General features: G+C 43.1%; 2 protein-coding genes across 4 annotated transcripts; one reads left to right on the top strand and one right to left on the bottom strand.

The window, feature by feature from the left end:
• Window positions 1-1,195: 1,195 nt before the first annotated feature.
• On the bottom strand, window positions 1,196-12,048 carry Vav (Vav guanine nucleotide exchange factor). 3 transcript variants are annotated; one of them, XM_015171016.3, is made up of 11 exons: window positions 11,141-12,048; window positions 10,882-11,063; window positions 10,608-10,682; window positions 9,338-9,967; window positions 5,338-5,446; window positions 5,024-5,191; window positions 4,120-4,943; window positions 3,679-4,056; window positions 3,421-3,573; window positions 3,172-3,343; window positions 1,196-3,115 (listed from the first exon to the last, which is right to left on the bottom strand). In XM_015171016.3, the coding sequence occupies exons 1-11, from the start codon at window positions 11,438-11,440 to the stop codon at window positions 3,056-3,058; spliced, it is 3,051 nt and encodes a 1,016-aa protein (XP_015026502.1). In that variant the 5' UTR covers window positions 11,441-12,048; the 3' UTR covers window positions 1,196-3,055. The 3 variants fall into 3 exon arrangements, with proteins under 3 accessions (XP_015026502.1, XP_015026501.1, XP_002055074.1); XM_015171015.3 differs by lacking the exon at window positions 5,338-5,446 and having other exon boundaries at window positions 9,340-9,967; XM_002055038.4 differs by lacking the exon at window positions 9,338-9,967 and having other exon boundaries at window positions 11,141-12,040.
• Window positions 5,744-7,936, top strand: LOC6631617 (uncharacterized). Its single transcript, XM_002055039.4, has 3 exons — window positions 5,744-5,909; window positions 5,970-6,063; window positions 6,145-7,936. Exons 1-3 carry the CDS (start codon window positions 5,870-5,872, stop codon window positions 7,205-7,207), a joined length of 1,197 nt encoding a protein of 398 aa, XP_002055075.1. The 5' UTR covers window positions 5,744-5,869; the 3' UTR covers window positions 7,208-7,936.
• Window positions 12,049-14,499: the final 2,451 nt, after the last annotated feature.

Genomic DNA, 14,499 nt, shown 5'->3' with positions numbered 1-14,499 from the left:
TTGACTCTGCGCCGCTTACTAAACAACAACTGCCCCAGTCTGATACTCGGCCCGATACTCAGTATCTCAGTATCCAGTACCCCCGCGACTCCTCCCGCTGTCAATTGTACGGCTGCAACTACGAACTTTCTAAACGCTTTAGCGACGCTCGTCGCTCATCGCCAGTTCGCTCGCTCGCTTGCTTGCTCGCTCGTTTGCCCGCTCATCAGACTTGACTTTTCTTTTGGCAAGTGTTTGGCCAACAGGTGGGCCAAAACTGAGTCGTTGTCGCATGCAGCAGGTGCGTTTCTCCGCTTAGCCAGTGCACAAACCAGCGTACAGCGAAGCAGAGCTTTAAAGCTGTTGCGCACGCGCTTCGATAAAAGCTCAACGCGCTACCATTTCAAACATCAACTTGTACCAAGCCCAAAAATATTGTACCAAGCTGAATAATACAAATGTACAGCTTGCATAAATGTGTACCTGCAATTATTGTAAATTAGGGAAATTTAGTTAGCTCGAAACGTTGACATAAAAAAAATCAAATGTGTACCTAGACCTATTCGAAATTACCTATGAAAACTTGCCATTTTCAATTATTTTCACCAGACAATACTAAAAGATGTACCAAATTCTAGAATGAAAAAGTTTTATTTCATATAAAGGCAAAACTGGGACATGTACCAAAGTAGAAAATGACAAAATGCAAATTTTTCAAATGTAAATGAAAGTGAAGAAAACCCAAAGCTTTATAAAAAGTATTTTGTATCAGAAAATGTACCAAAGTCTATATCTTTTTATGAATTTGAAGAAAATTTCGAAAAACTGCATTATTTAAATATGTCTACAAAATGTTATTTAAATTCAAAGACAATATATTTAACCCAAATTTAATTGAAATCTCGAAAATAGCATTTTGGAACCAACTACAGGTCCTATGTACGTATTGCGTAAATGAAGTGTATTTTTCTTTGTACATCTGTACCTCGTGGCAACTGTTTTGTCGATAAAGCGGTTGCCTCTGTTGGTCCGTCTTTATGAGAATCGCATAGAAAGGCGATAGTTAACAGTAGAGATCGAGTAAGAAAACGTGAGGAAGAGAGAAAGAGTTCGAACTACTTAGACGAATCTGCAAGGGGAAAGACAGTTTGTAGTTTTATTTAGGCATCAAATGGATTCTGTGCCCATTCTTTACATGGAGCTAAAACAATTTGACTTTAATTGAACAACAAAACATTCAAAGTCCTTTATTAGCGTGTTTTTGTTTTGGTTTTTGTTTTTCTTGGCGTGTGCATGTGTGTGTGTTAAGCAAAATCATTTTGAATTGAATACATTTGTTACATTGGCATTGAACTGGAAGCGACAAATTTCAATTAAAGAAACAAACAAAAAACTACTTAAACAGCCCGAAACAATGCGGGCCAATATATACGTTATTTGTGGCATTGTTTTCGTTTAGTTATTCTAATTTATTTTATCATTAATATATTTCAGCTGCCAAACAATGATTTCAGTACATGCACATACATATGTTTATATATTTAAATATCGTATCGAGTGAGATAGTCAGACAAAAGATAGAGAGAGGGAGAGTGTGTGTGTGTGTGTGTGAGAGAGAAAGAGAGAGAGAGAGTGATTGTTGCAAGAGAATTTAAATGCAGTTTGGAAATGTTTGCGTTAAGTCTATAAAACAAAGTACATTATACGTTTTGTTATTGGGCCATAAAAAATTAAGTTTATCACGATATATGTGAAACCGTACACACATACATATACAACATATATACTCATACTTAAGCCTGAAACCAACATATCAATTGGCTTTTATCTATATTTTAACTGTTGTCATTGTTGTCGTTATGTTGCTTACCTAAATTGCAACTTGCTAAGAAATACAGAAGGCAAACATTTGCTTGTTATTTGTTATTGCTGTGCTAGAAACTGGCGTGAATATAATATATGATATACTATTCCTAATATTCATAAAGTGATTAATGCTTATCGTGTTGATTGAATTTCAGTAAATCGTTGAACACCTCGAATATACTTGTTAAGTCTGCTACATTCGTTGGCTCTAGGTACAATAAGGTTAATATTTAATTACGAATTTATATAAGTTGGCATACTCTTATGCATATGTTTCTTTGTTTGTTTGTTTGTTTCATTGTTTCTTTAACGTTATATCGTGATTTGCTAAAGCTTTTTGCCGTTGTCGCAGAATTGTTGCTCTGTTGCTTTTGACTTGTTAACATTTGCGTTTCGAACTATTCATAAGTTTAATATACACATATTTGACACTTTCCATTATATACCATATGTAAGCATATATATTCACATATATATATACATACATATGTATATGTATATATATATATATATACGTTATACAGTAGTGTGTGATTTATATATATATATATAAGTATATAAAGTTTAAAGCTTCTTGTATGAAATGCCGCACAGCGCATTTGTTTATGTTTATCTATTTTCTCGTCTTCATTTCTATTTTTATCGTTTTGTTATTTTCACATGGTATCTTAATCAAAATACGCAGGGGGGGGGGGGCATGAAATACACGTAAAATTTAAATAGACTAAACTGTTACGCTTCTCAATACAGTTCACATATGCTTACAAACTATGCATTTAATTATGTATTGCAATATACAATTAGTTAAAAAAAAAAAAAACGTTTAAAATTTTATAGAACATTTTGTGATGCATTTCATAATTGTTCTGTTGTTGGCACTAATGTTTCGAGCGACGAAAATTTACACACAAAAAATATATATATAAAAAAAAAAAAAAAAAAAACAAACAGATTATACAATTAATTAATTTAAAATGATTTTGTATATGTATATTTGAACTAAGTGCAACAGATATTGCTTTCTCAGCATCATGTTCATCTTGTTGTTGCCTGTCTAACAGATGTTATTGTTGTTGTTGTGGTTGTTGTTGTTATTGCTGTAGTTGGGAATCGTCTCCTCGTTTGTCGCTTGTAGAGCTACAGGTGTTTCAGAAATGGCCGCCGTTGGAGTGCTCGCTTTAGGTGCGAAGTAAACCTCATAGTTGTAATATCAAAGCTCGTCGCTGGTGACTGGATGCTCCTGAACGTACTCCTTGGGAAAATATCCAACCTGCAAACATTATAAATATAGCAATCTAGCTTTGATCTACAAATGAAGCTACGCACCGTATCACCAATCTTGCCGCGCCACCAGCCTTTGCTGTCGCCATCCTTGCCAATCACAAGCACCTGACAATCGGTGCGCAGTTGCAGCTGATTGCTGCCAGCCTTCGGATCGAAGTCGTACAGCGCGGTGGCAATGACCTCGCGGAAGGGCCATTGCAGCGACTGATTGAGCCTGTTAACAATAACAATTTGTGTTCAGTAACTACACAGCAGGAGAGGGAATGTTTTTTTTTTAGCTCCATCACTTACCCGGCAAAGTTTTCACCCAGATCGTTGCGCTCATAATACGAAACCAGCTCAACGATGGTCTTGAAATGGCGGCGCGAAGATAAACAATAGAGCATGGATTCGCCATCGTTTTCCTGATTGATTTTCATATGCTTAATCACATGATCATCGGTTCTGCATGAAGAGCAAGAAAGAGAGAGAGAGAGAGATAGAGAGAGAGGGAAACGGTTTAGATATATTTTTCTGTTTGGTTTCTGGGATTGGTGGGATTGTACTCACTTCAAACTGAGCGCGTACATGGTCTCGTGCGGCGAGGAGGCACCTTGGGGACGTACACGTAGCAGATAGGTGCCAATGCGGCGATTTTCCAATCGATTGGCCGCCGTTTCACGGTCCATATTGCCGACAAACCAGTTGAACTCAGACAACTGGCGGTCGCACACTGGCGGCGGTATGCTGATCGGATTCTGTTTGCAACGGCCCGTGGAGGAGATGCAGCCCCTGTGCACACTTATCTGGCACACCTTGCAGCGATAGCCCTGGTGTATGCGGCCCTTAAGAAACTTGGAGCAATGCCGACAAGTTGTGGGCGCATCAAAGGTGTAGATTTCCATTTTGTGATCCGTATTGCGACAGCCAGGTGGATCGAGGCTTTCCCTGCAAAACAATTGAAAGTTTCATTTCAAAGTTCATGGCATGGCAGCTTCGCATGACACTTACATGGCTTCGGTGAGCGCCTTGCGCCACTTATCACGCTCATGCTCCGACTTCAAGTAAAGTGTGAATGCCGTCTTGGCGGATTTACGTGCCAAGAGCAGCTGATATCTGAAGCGCGTATCCCGGCCGAGCGTGCGCCGCGAATGGCTCTGTTCCACGCGATAATCGGCGAGGTTGTGCGAGTCGCGATATGTGTACTGCATGTCGCCGGTTTTAATGTGCAGCGGCTTGACCAGTATCAGAATTTTGTCAAAGACAAACGCATAGCGCATCTTGGTCTTCTGATCCTCGTGGGCCTTGATGTGCAGATCACCGTCGAGCAGCAGGCGGCCGTATTGCAGCAGATCGTTGCCGTTTTGCGGCAAATTCAAATCAAATATGCTGTCCTTGACCTTTTGTATGATGACAAGATGATCAGAATCGCGCTTAACCTCGTTAATATACTGCGACACATCGATCATGGCATCCTTGGCCCGTTCCAGCGAGCGGTAATCCTCGTGCAATGGCGACGTCTCCTTCACCAGCTTGTCCAGCAGCAGATGGTACTTGAGTATGCGCTGCATGGGCACCGACAGTATATCCCGCAGCTGCAGCTTGCCCACGTTGTATTCGCGTTCGCATTTCTGGACCAGCTGGTCTATTATTTGGTTTTTCTTGCACACATCGGCTAGGTAATCAATGGCGTTCAGCAGGCAGGAGCAGTATTCGCCGTAGATGAGGAATGGTTCGCGAAACTCAAGGAATACCTGACCCATCTTAAGCTTTGTGCTGGGCACCAGCGATTCGCGTAGCTTCTCTAAAAACTTGGTGTGAATGTCAGCTAGTTCCTGGAAATGCATACAAACAAAATATTAGCTGTGTGTGTAGATGTTGTATAGTAGGTGTGTATCCCAGTTTCCGTGCTCACCCGTATGCGGGGAAAAATGAGTCGCAGTTCGTCCTGATTGAGATGTCGTTCCAGAGGTAGCATAAACTTGGATTTGAGTGCATTGAGCACGTCCAGATAATTGGATTCCGTATCGATGAGTTCGCGTATGACATAGTCCCGCTGCTCAAAGCTGGTCGCCGATGTGGTCTACATTAACAGGAAGAGATGTGCAGCAGTTAGTCAATCTGAGCTGAGCTTAGGCAGCAGCCTCGTCACAGAGTCATGCAACTAAGCATAGCTAAACATTGTTTGGCAGGCTTTAAGAAATGTACAAAGTTAAACCAAATTACTACCTGGCCTCTACTCGTTCTGTGCAGTGCGCACAAATCTTGATAGACCTCCTCTTCTTTTGTGTTGGTGTGATCATATACGGTTCCATTGCATGCAATATTGTCGGTGGTACTAAATGAAAAAAAAAAAAAAAATACAAAAACAAAAGTAAAATAAATCAAAGCAAAAAAACAAATAACGAAAACAAAACTCTAAGCAAAATTAAAGATTACAATTTTTTTTTTAATTAAACTAATTTGGCGCGCAAGACTATAAAGTGTGGCAATAATTTTCTTGAGACTTGCGTTTATCGATATGTCGATAGGCAAAGATTATGCCTCATCATTCAACAGACGACTAACACGCCAGCATTGCCAATAACAGAAGCCTGTTAACTTAACATACAGCTAACAGAACCAGGGCAGACGGACAACAGCAGCAGCAGCAGCAGAGCTAACAGCAGCAGCCAAGCATCCAATTTCCATTCATTTTTTTTTTGTTCGTTAATTTCGCTGTGCACGTGCGTTGAAAACATTTTCAGCCACAAACTGCGCAATGGATCATCACACATATGCAAAAAGTGGCTCCAAAAAGTGTAAGTAATGCGCATGCATTTGCTCAACAAGATATGGAGGCTGTCACTCGAAATTTGCAGGGTCTGTGGAGGAGAAGCGTCTGCTTGTCACAAAGCGCATCGAGGCAGAAGATTTGTTCGCCAAATACTCGTCCAAGCAAGCGGAGCCATGGAAGTAAGTGCATATGGTTTTTTCCTCATATCAAATATATGTATACATATGGAGTGCGTGGCTGTTGTTGGCTGTGTGTTGCAGAAAGTTCAAGGACATGGCCAAAATTGGCGACTACAGCGAACGGGCGCTGCGCAAACAGTGGCTAAACATGGTTCAGCGCTATCGCGTCCAAAAGTCCAATATGCAGGCGACGCCGCTGAACAAGCAATGCATAGATGTGCTCAACGAGGAATGGGAGTTCTTTGGGGAGATACACGCGTACATGAACCAAAAGACCACCGACCTGCACTCGTATGCGCTCAAGGAGCCCAACGTCCAGGAGCACGCGCACAACAACAATATGGCCATTCGTGGCGTTGTCAATGATCACAGTTTTGGTACAGCGATAGCGGCGCCAAACAGCGCTCGCAAACATATGCGTTGCCAATTGCAGTCGGTTGAGGCTGCGGTCGATGTGGAGCTCGACTATGCACTTGCTATGCCAGATGAGCAGCAGCAGCAGCAGCAGCAGCAGCAGCACGAGGAGCTGGACAAGAGCTGTGATGCCATCCTAATTGGCAAGCAAGTGCGACAGCTGTCAAATAGGCGCTACGGCGAGAGCTATCCATCGGACATATACACGGACTCGGATTCAGAGGAGAGCTCACAGCCCTCCGATCCGGTGGCCGTTGAGGTGTCCGACTTATCGGAGGCGGAGTCTATTTTGGGCTCGCCCTTGCCAGCGAAATCAGCTTCGGACATATGCGAGACAACCGCTGTGGAGCAGTTAACCGCTAACTACGAGTCTGCATCTGGATCAGTGCCGCTCGACGAAGGCGAGCGAGCCAAGTCGTCAAGCTGGTCAGGATCAGCAACGCTGACGGCCAGGCCGTTATCGTCAAACAGAAAGCGTAAGGCGTTGACCGAAAGGGAAAAATATTACAGACATCGCCGCCGCTACGAGCATCGCATGGAGCTGCGTCTCGGCGGCCTCTGCAAAGTGGCCGGCCAGCTGTTGGAGCAGCTGGTGCCTGGCGTGAATGTGACGCCGCTGCTGATGAACATCTACAATACCGTTGACTACAACTGCAACAGCAGCTGTGACGATGATGACAACGACGACGACGACGACAACACCGATGAGGATGACATTGGCCAGCCATGAGGCGGCTAAGTTAGAAGTTTGGATGGAAGCTTAAGATGCTGAACATCATGTTCCTTTTAAAAAATGAATCATATATTGCTTTATTTACACACGCACATACACACACACACACACACACCACACACACACACGATCCTGGCTGTTATTTTCGTAAGGCAAACACACACAACACAAGACACAGGCACGACAGGTAAAAACATGAACTGTATTTAAAGAAAAGACTTGAAAAGCATGAAACGCTATAAGCTCTAGATAGTTCAAAATATGATCTCCCTAAGATCATCAAGAATTATTATAGATACTCGCGTATTGTTATTGAAAGGCAAATAAAAAAATAACACACACGAACATACTATCAAAAAATGAAAATATATATATACAAAAGTTATATATATATATGTAATTATCGGCAACGGATTGAAAACAGCAGAAAGCAAAAGCGAAATTAGATTTTGGAAAGTTGAGGGATTAAATTATTGACTATTACAATGTTACCCACATAAACAAATGCTATTCTATCTCGTTTACATGTATAATATGCTATATATATTTGATCAGACGATTGGCACAGTTTAAAAGTAGCTTGCAATTGAATGATGTCTGATCACTTAAAATTATATTTCATTAATATAGTTTTTGAAGCAACAAGCTAACTTTTAAGCAAGCGCACTGGCTGCCAAGGCCTATAACATTATAAAAGAAAATTAATAATCTAGAATGTAATTTGAATCTGAATTCCTGACTTTAGTTACCCGCATGATCGAGTCGTGCGCTGGGCCCATGAAATATGATATGTATTAGGGCTTTAATTTGTTCTATATAAGGCAACCTCATGGTGGCTACCTAATATTATATATATATATACATATATATCTGTGTAATTAAAAACGTGTTGAAAATATAAACGTCATTCGGTTTGAAAAAGGCGTCTTATCTGAAGAACATCTTCGGCAAAGGCGAAGCGCATGACTTGTGCTGAGTTTACATTGGACACGTAGAAATCTCCGTTTAATATTATAAAAATATAGAACTTAGTTCCAACATGTCTGATCTGGAAAGCCCTTACAATGGTTCTGGATCTGAACTGAATCGAAAATGTTTAATTTAATCGAAAAATTCTGAAATTGAGTGGGGCTATCAAAAATATATATATTCAAATATTCAGATGGGGAGCTTGAGCGGCAACTTTGGGATTTCCTTTGCAATATCAAATCCAAATTCCAAATTTGCACTTTAATCAAACCATTTACGAACTGATGAGAGCTGCGCACACAGTACTCAATCGGATTGGCATAGCCAGGTGCATAGATAATGCAGATAGGAACGTATTATGAAAACATGCTTGCTTTGGAGATACCCATTTGTTTCAGCTGTTATCTGAAGAGTTGGCTAACAAAAGGCCCCCAAAAAGTTTGGATCGATATCTGTTTAGCGTTAGTTTGTTGTGGTTCTATCCGTCTGCATGTCTGCATCGCCCGCATGAATCAGTAGATCGTGTCTGGCATATATCTGCGCCATAATACATATAAGCCCGAAACTAATGGGATTGGCGAATTTGTCAGTTTTGTCAGACAACGGTTACGATTAAAAAGTAAAAAAAAAAAAAACAACAAAATATTGTTGCCATTTCCGTTTGTCCAATTGGCATTGCATTTTATGGTATGTGGGCGACGCGCACTTCAGGTGTCTGTTCGGAATGTGGAGCTTACAACGGGAGGGAGGTAAGGAGAGTGATAGAGAGAGAGAGAAAGAAAGAGAGAGAGAGAGAGAGAGATAACAAAACAGAAAGCAAATACAAACAAAGAATGCACAGACATAATCCGACATAGAAACGCATGAGTTGCAGTGCAGGTGGCTGATTGGTGCGATAGCATGTCGTGAAAGGTGAGAGATGTGAGGCGGGAAAGTGGATTGGGTGTACGTGGGTGTGTGTGGATTAAGTATAGCCACTAGTGATAGCTGTGAGAGTGGTGCTGGGCAGCTGTGAAGCAGTTAGCCAGTTGCAGCATACATACATACGAGTAGAGTCAAGGTTGCAAGTACAAACAAGCGTTTGGCTGTTGTTCGGATTGTGGTTTGGTGGTGTTTGATTTTACAGAGAACGAGTATAATGGAGTTTGAAGGCAGCACACCTCTGGTTTGACCTTTGACTGGAACGTTACGTAGCAGAGATCCTCATAGACCTTCTCGTCATCTTCGCTGTAGATATCGTTGATGTACGCGTACTCGTGCTCTGTGGACATCAGCACCGAGGATCGGTAGTTGTAGACGGCAGCGGCGGCTCGCTGCAATCGTTGGCTCTCGCTGACAAATAGCGATGATGATGAGGAGCTGGTGGACGCATGATGTTGCTTCTCGAGGGCAGCTGTTGCTGCTGACGCTGACGCTGCCGCTGCCGCGGCTGCTGCTGCTGCGGATGTGCTCGCCTTGGGTGCATCCATTTGTGGTGTCGGCGTGACACAATCAAAGCCACCGTTGCCGGCCACGCTCAGGTTAAGGTCTAGGGAGAGAGCGCGCAGCTGCCCCTGGACGGATTGATTGATGTCAACGATGCCAGCGGCATCATTGTCGATCGTTGTATCACACATGTTTGACAGCGAATCCTCGATATAGTCGTCAATGTCCTCGGTGCCATTCTCTATGGTTATATCGCTATTCTCGTCCTCCACCGAGAGCGAACCGCTCTGTGAGGTGCGCTCGTAGTAATCCGAGGATGAAGATCCGGTGGCATCGATGCTTCTAGTTGCCTTAAATTCATTGCTGCCGGTTGAGGGTATGTGCAGGCGTGGTTGGGTGCGGGGGGCATTGTGACACACACACACAAACACACACACACACACACAGACACACACAGAGCCAAGACATGGGAGTGTTAGGCGACAATATGGTGAACATTTTTTGGGGCAGCAAAAAGACAATGTATTGCAGGGGGAATGAGAAGGAGAGAGTACGGAACAGACAGCCGGAAAAGAAAAATAGGGAGAGAGAGAGAGAGAGAGAGAGTGGGAAAGAGAGAGAGAGAGAGAAACAGCGTTAGATAAAGCTTGGACATGGATATTTGTTGATTTTGTTACTGCTGTTGTTGTTGTTGTTGATGTTGGTGTTGGTGTTGATGTTGTTGTTGTTGTTGTTGCTGATAAGCAGGCAGACAGGGGCTTAAGCGGGTCTCGGGTCTGTGGTCTGGCATCGGGACACTGTCGGCCACGCGAGCGCATAATGAGACAGCGCCCGAGCAAACATCTCAAACAGGAAATGCAAACAGAACATTTCAATTGGATTGGCTAAAGAATGGGGCAGGAGGCATGGTTTGGGGGCGGTTTGGAAAGGCGGGGAAAGCACGCACTAAAGATTACACGCAATGCTCACGCTTGTGTCTAACTAGAAACGTATAAACACTTACGTGGAATGCAAATCCTTATAGATGGCCTCATCCGAATGGGAACGCTCGCTGGGCGACAGCTGCAGATTGAAGCCGCTGTAAAATTACAAAAACACAATTTGTTTAGAGCTAATTGGCACCTTTGCATATGGCGCGGCAATGGGGCTGTGTGATAGCAGTGTGCGAGCCATGAGCTCATCCAATTTGACCCAAAAAAAAAAAAAAAAAACCAGCAACTAACTAAAACTGCATCACACGCCCCATTGCAGTCGGAGCGCACAGCTGTGGCACTTACAGCAGCTCCGGATGCATTTGCTGCACCTTGCGACACTGCGACAGCTTGGAGAGGGTGATGAGCACGCGATGGAAGTTGGTTAGATCGTATAGCATGGTGGGCTCAAATAGGTCCGCATCCCGTATATTGAAATGATTGTGGCACACGTCCAGGAACAGCTTGATGTTCTTGCAGCACAGAAACTGAAAGCGAGACACGGCACATTATAACGTTTGCTTCGTTAACCCTGGGGGGGGGGGGGGGGGGGGGCAGGGCTCACCTGGGCCATTTGGGGCTTGCGATTGAACTCGCGCGCGTCCATGCTGCTGGGATCCAGGTGTATGACCAGATTGCAGAGCAGCACACCGTCACGTAATGTCATGGCCAGTATGCGTATCTCGGCGTCGGGCAGGGCGGCCTTGTGGTCGGCGGGTATAACCTTGCAGCGGACCAGCCAGGCAACGCATTCGCGCCACAAATCACTGTTAACCGCCGCCGCTGCTGCGGCTGCGGCCGCCGCGGAGGCCGAGGTTAACGCAGCTGCAGCTGCAGCACCGCTGCCAAAGCTGTTCGAGGACATATTTTTTTTCTGTTTGCAGATCCGGGACTCTGGGGGGCGTGTGTCCGTGTATGCGTGCGTGTATAGCAACTGCTATTGCTGCTGTTCGCCTTTTGGTAACGGCTGGGGCGGATTGGGTTACGGTGACGGTGACGGCGACGGCGACGGCGACGGTGACGATGACGGTAATGGTAACGGTGGCGGGGCGTCGTTTGGGGCGGGCGGCGCGCGCATAAATTTGGTTTTCTTTATTCTGCTTTCTGTACCGTTTAATGAAAACAATTGAAATTCATCAGTTGGCCGTTGCGCGTTGCCGTCAACAGATACACAGCGACAACAACAACAAAAACAACAAAAACATTAAGGCAATATAGCGACAACACCGACAACGACAACGACGGCGACGGCGACGGCGACAGTAACAGCAACGGTAAATCGCACTAGAAACAACAATTATTTAGGGCGAACGCCAGCGGTCGGACGCTCGTTTGATTTATTCTCTATATTCAATTGATATTTGCTATTCCACACTTAATAGATTGCACGGAGGCGCTTACACACACACACACACACACACGCACGCACACACATGCACGCACACACACGCGCTCAGACACACGTATACGCGCACACAGCTGAAGAGGATGCGTATTCGAGTGTTAGCATCGATAGGCGTTCCCATTTATCGATATATTCAGATATTTGCTGCGTTTACAGTTGCATCAAATAAACTCTCTTGCCAAAGTTGCGCCTCCTAATGCATTAACCACGAGAAGAAATTGACGTATTTTATAAAATAAAATCATTTCGTTAATAGCTTAACAAGCAAGACTGTTAACCAGCACATCCGCTGTTAAGCCCGAAATGACACTGTTAGCTCAAAATGGTTCTGCAATGCGCTAAAATATCGATTATATTATATCGATTTAATAATAGCATGGCTGCATTTCTGACTTTCGCGCTTTGTTTAAACTTCAATTCATAATGACTGACGGCAATCAATTGGGCGGTAGCGCCATAGATTAAATAAAGAGCATCAATTAACCATGGGTTGCTCATATTTGGGTAATTGAGTAATCTTCTGCTAGCCTATTAAAATATGTAAATTTGTAACTAGTTAAAGATAGAGGCTAATGCCGTTGAAATCACAAAATATGTGAGCAGTCAGTCAGTTTTGCTCTTCCCTTCTTTCGGAGGAAAAACGATTCACAAAATATACTTAAAATTCAACTGTAAGAAGCTTTTCTAGTACCTTTTCGAAAAGAACCAGGGAATTACAATAATGTTCAATGACTATTTTGCATATGCTTGGAGTGCATCGTCCACAGAAGCTGCCTTGAAACGAATCTCGACATGCGCTCGGTGGGGTGGGGCGCAGCTGTATTTTATAGTTGTCTGAAGTCGTCGTAAACAAAGCATAAGCAGTAATAACAACAACAACAACAACAACAACAACAACAACAACAGTAAACAAAAAAAAGAACTGTAAGCTTTCATAAACAAAAGCTAATCCGAAACGAGGTGGCGGCCATTGCTCGTGTGCACCTTACAATAAAAATAACGGCAAATGCTGTGCGTTTCGGTCGGCTCTCTTTGCTATTCAATTCGCAAATGCCAGCAAAAACAAAGAGCATAAAAAAAAAACGCGCAATAAATTATGAGCCTGCGATAAAACAAAAAGCGCAAATTGAACTGGGCGTAAATTAAAAAACCGAGAAGCAGCGAAAATAAAACGAATAACGACCGCAGACGCGGCAGCACCTGAGGCGAATGTTGGGCGAATCGCAGACGCGGTGTAAACTTGACCAGAAGGCACAAACAATTTGACAGCCTAACGGGATGTCAGCCCGAAGCTGGCCGACGGGGGCTGCGTGCCGAAATCAAAGATAACGACTCATCAACGGCGTCATAAAAACGTGACATCAGTTTTATTGCTGCGGGACGTCAGCGACAGCAAAGGCAACAGTAAAAACGGCAGCGACGGCGACGTCATCGTTTGCCCGTCGCGACGCGTCGCAAAAGGTCACGATAAAAGGCAAAGCCAAAGCAGCAGCAGCAGCGCCAGCAGCAGAGCAAATCGCGGCAGAGCATAGCAAAGCCAAGGCGGCGACAGAGCGGCAGACGCGCAAAAAAGTTTTGCGGCATAAGCTGCGGGGCAAAAACTAACATAACGCCAGGAGAGCTTACCAGCAGCAAACGCCATGCTAAAAACACCGCGGCTCGTTTGAATAGGTACACTTGACTACAAATTGCATCCATGTATTTGTGTGAGTCGCACCATAGTCAATGTTAATATTTGTACTTCGCTTATATTCAGATTTGGTTCAATTATACTTGTTTAATATTATTAAAAAAAAAAAAACGTGAAACTCATTTTCGAATATCTATAAATGTAACTTGAGACGTGGGCAGATATTGTGCATTGCAGCTTTTAAAATATGTTGTTAAATAGAAAATGGCATCTTATGTCAAGTTAGTTAAGAGAAACCAAAAGCTCTCTAAGAATGCTTGGAATAACAGGCCTGTGTCGAAAATTGTTTATTTTTTTTTAATTTCCAAGGCAGTACCCAACAATGTGGACAGCATAGTATCTTTAAAATATATTTCTTATTGATGTTTGTTTTTGGTGCTGCGACTTCTGCTGCTGCTGCTGCTTACGTTACGAATTGCTGTGCAGCCAAAGCGGCGCCTGGGCAACGCACAAAGAACAAGCACATGGACAGGCGCAGGCGACAAATGCGTTTCTAACGTAATCGATTTAACGGGCTTACAAATGTGGCATTTTATTTATTTCATCTATTCAATCTAATCGAATCGATTTGCCTTCCTCTGGAAAATGGCGAAAATCAACTTTAAAGTCTTACTAGAATAACCAACACGAAAATTATTTCCTAATTTAGATTTAAAAATATCTTAGTTAAATTATCAATTTATTTCTCTGATTACGTTTCTGACATTTTTTTATTGCAGCTCCAGCTTATTGGGTAAATAAATCAATCTCCAATTTCAACAGTACTTATATTTAAGCCGAAACCCAAATTTATTATGCACACCTTTTCGCATAGCTAAGACAAACAATA

The sequence above is a fragment of the Drosophila virilis genome, chromosome X (assembly GCF_030788295.1).
Source record: "Drosophila virilis strain 15010-1051.87 chromosome X, Dvir_AGI_RSII-ME, whole genome shotgun sequence".
Classification (NCBI taxonomy): Eukaryota; Metazoa; Arthropoda; class Insecta; order Diptera; family Drosophilidae; genus Drosophila; species Drosophila virilis.
Note: the sequence above shows the minus strand (reverse complement) of the source record. Positions and strands in the feature narration are given on the sequence as shown.

Bases quoted from the DNA above. Each gene is read 5' to 3' on its own strand.
- LOC6631617 (XM_002055039.4), top strand. From the start codon at position 5,870: ATGGATCATCACACATATGCAAAAAGTGGCTCCAAAAAGT. The intron at 5,910-5,969 runs GTAAGTAATGCG...CGAAATTTGCAG, and splicing joins AAAAAGTGGCTCCAAAAAGT to GGTCTGTGGAGGAGAAGCGT. The intron at 6,064-6,144 runs GTAAGTGCATAT...TGTGTGTTGCAG, and splicing joins AAGCAAGCGGAGCCATGGAA to AAAGTTCAAGGACATGGCCA.
- Vav (XM_015171016.3), bottom strand. From the start codon at position 11,440: ATGTCCTCGAACAGCTTTGGCAGCGGTGCTGCAGCTGCAGCTGCGTTA. The intron at 9,968-10,607 runs GTAAGTGTTTAT...CTCAACCGGCAG, and splicing joins TATAAGGATTTGCATTCCAC to CAATGAATTTAAGGCAACTA. The intron at 4,944-5,023 runs GTGAGCACGGAA...ATGCATTTCCAG, and splicing joins TCATTTTTCCCCGCATACGG to GAACTAGCTGACATTCACAC.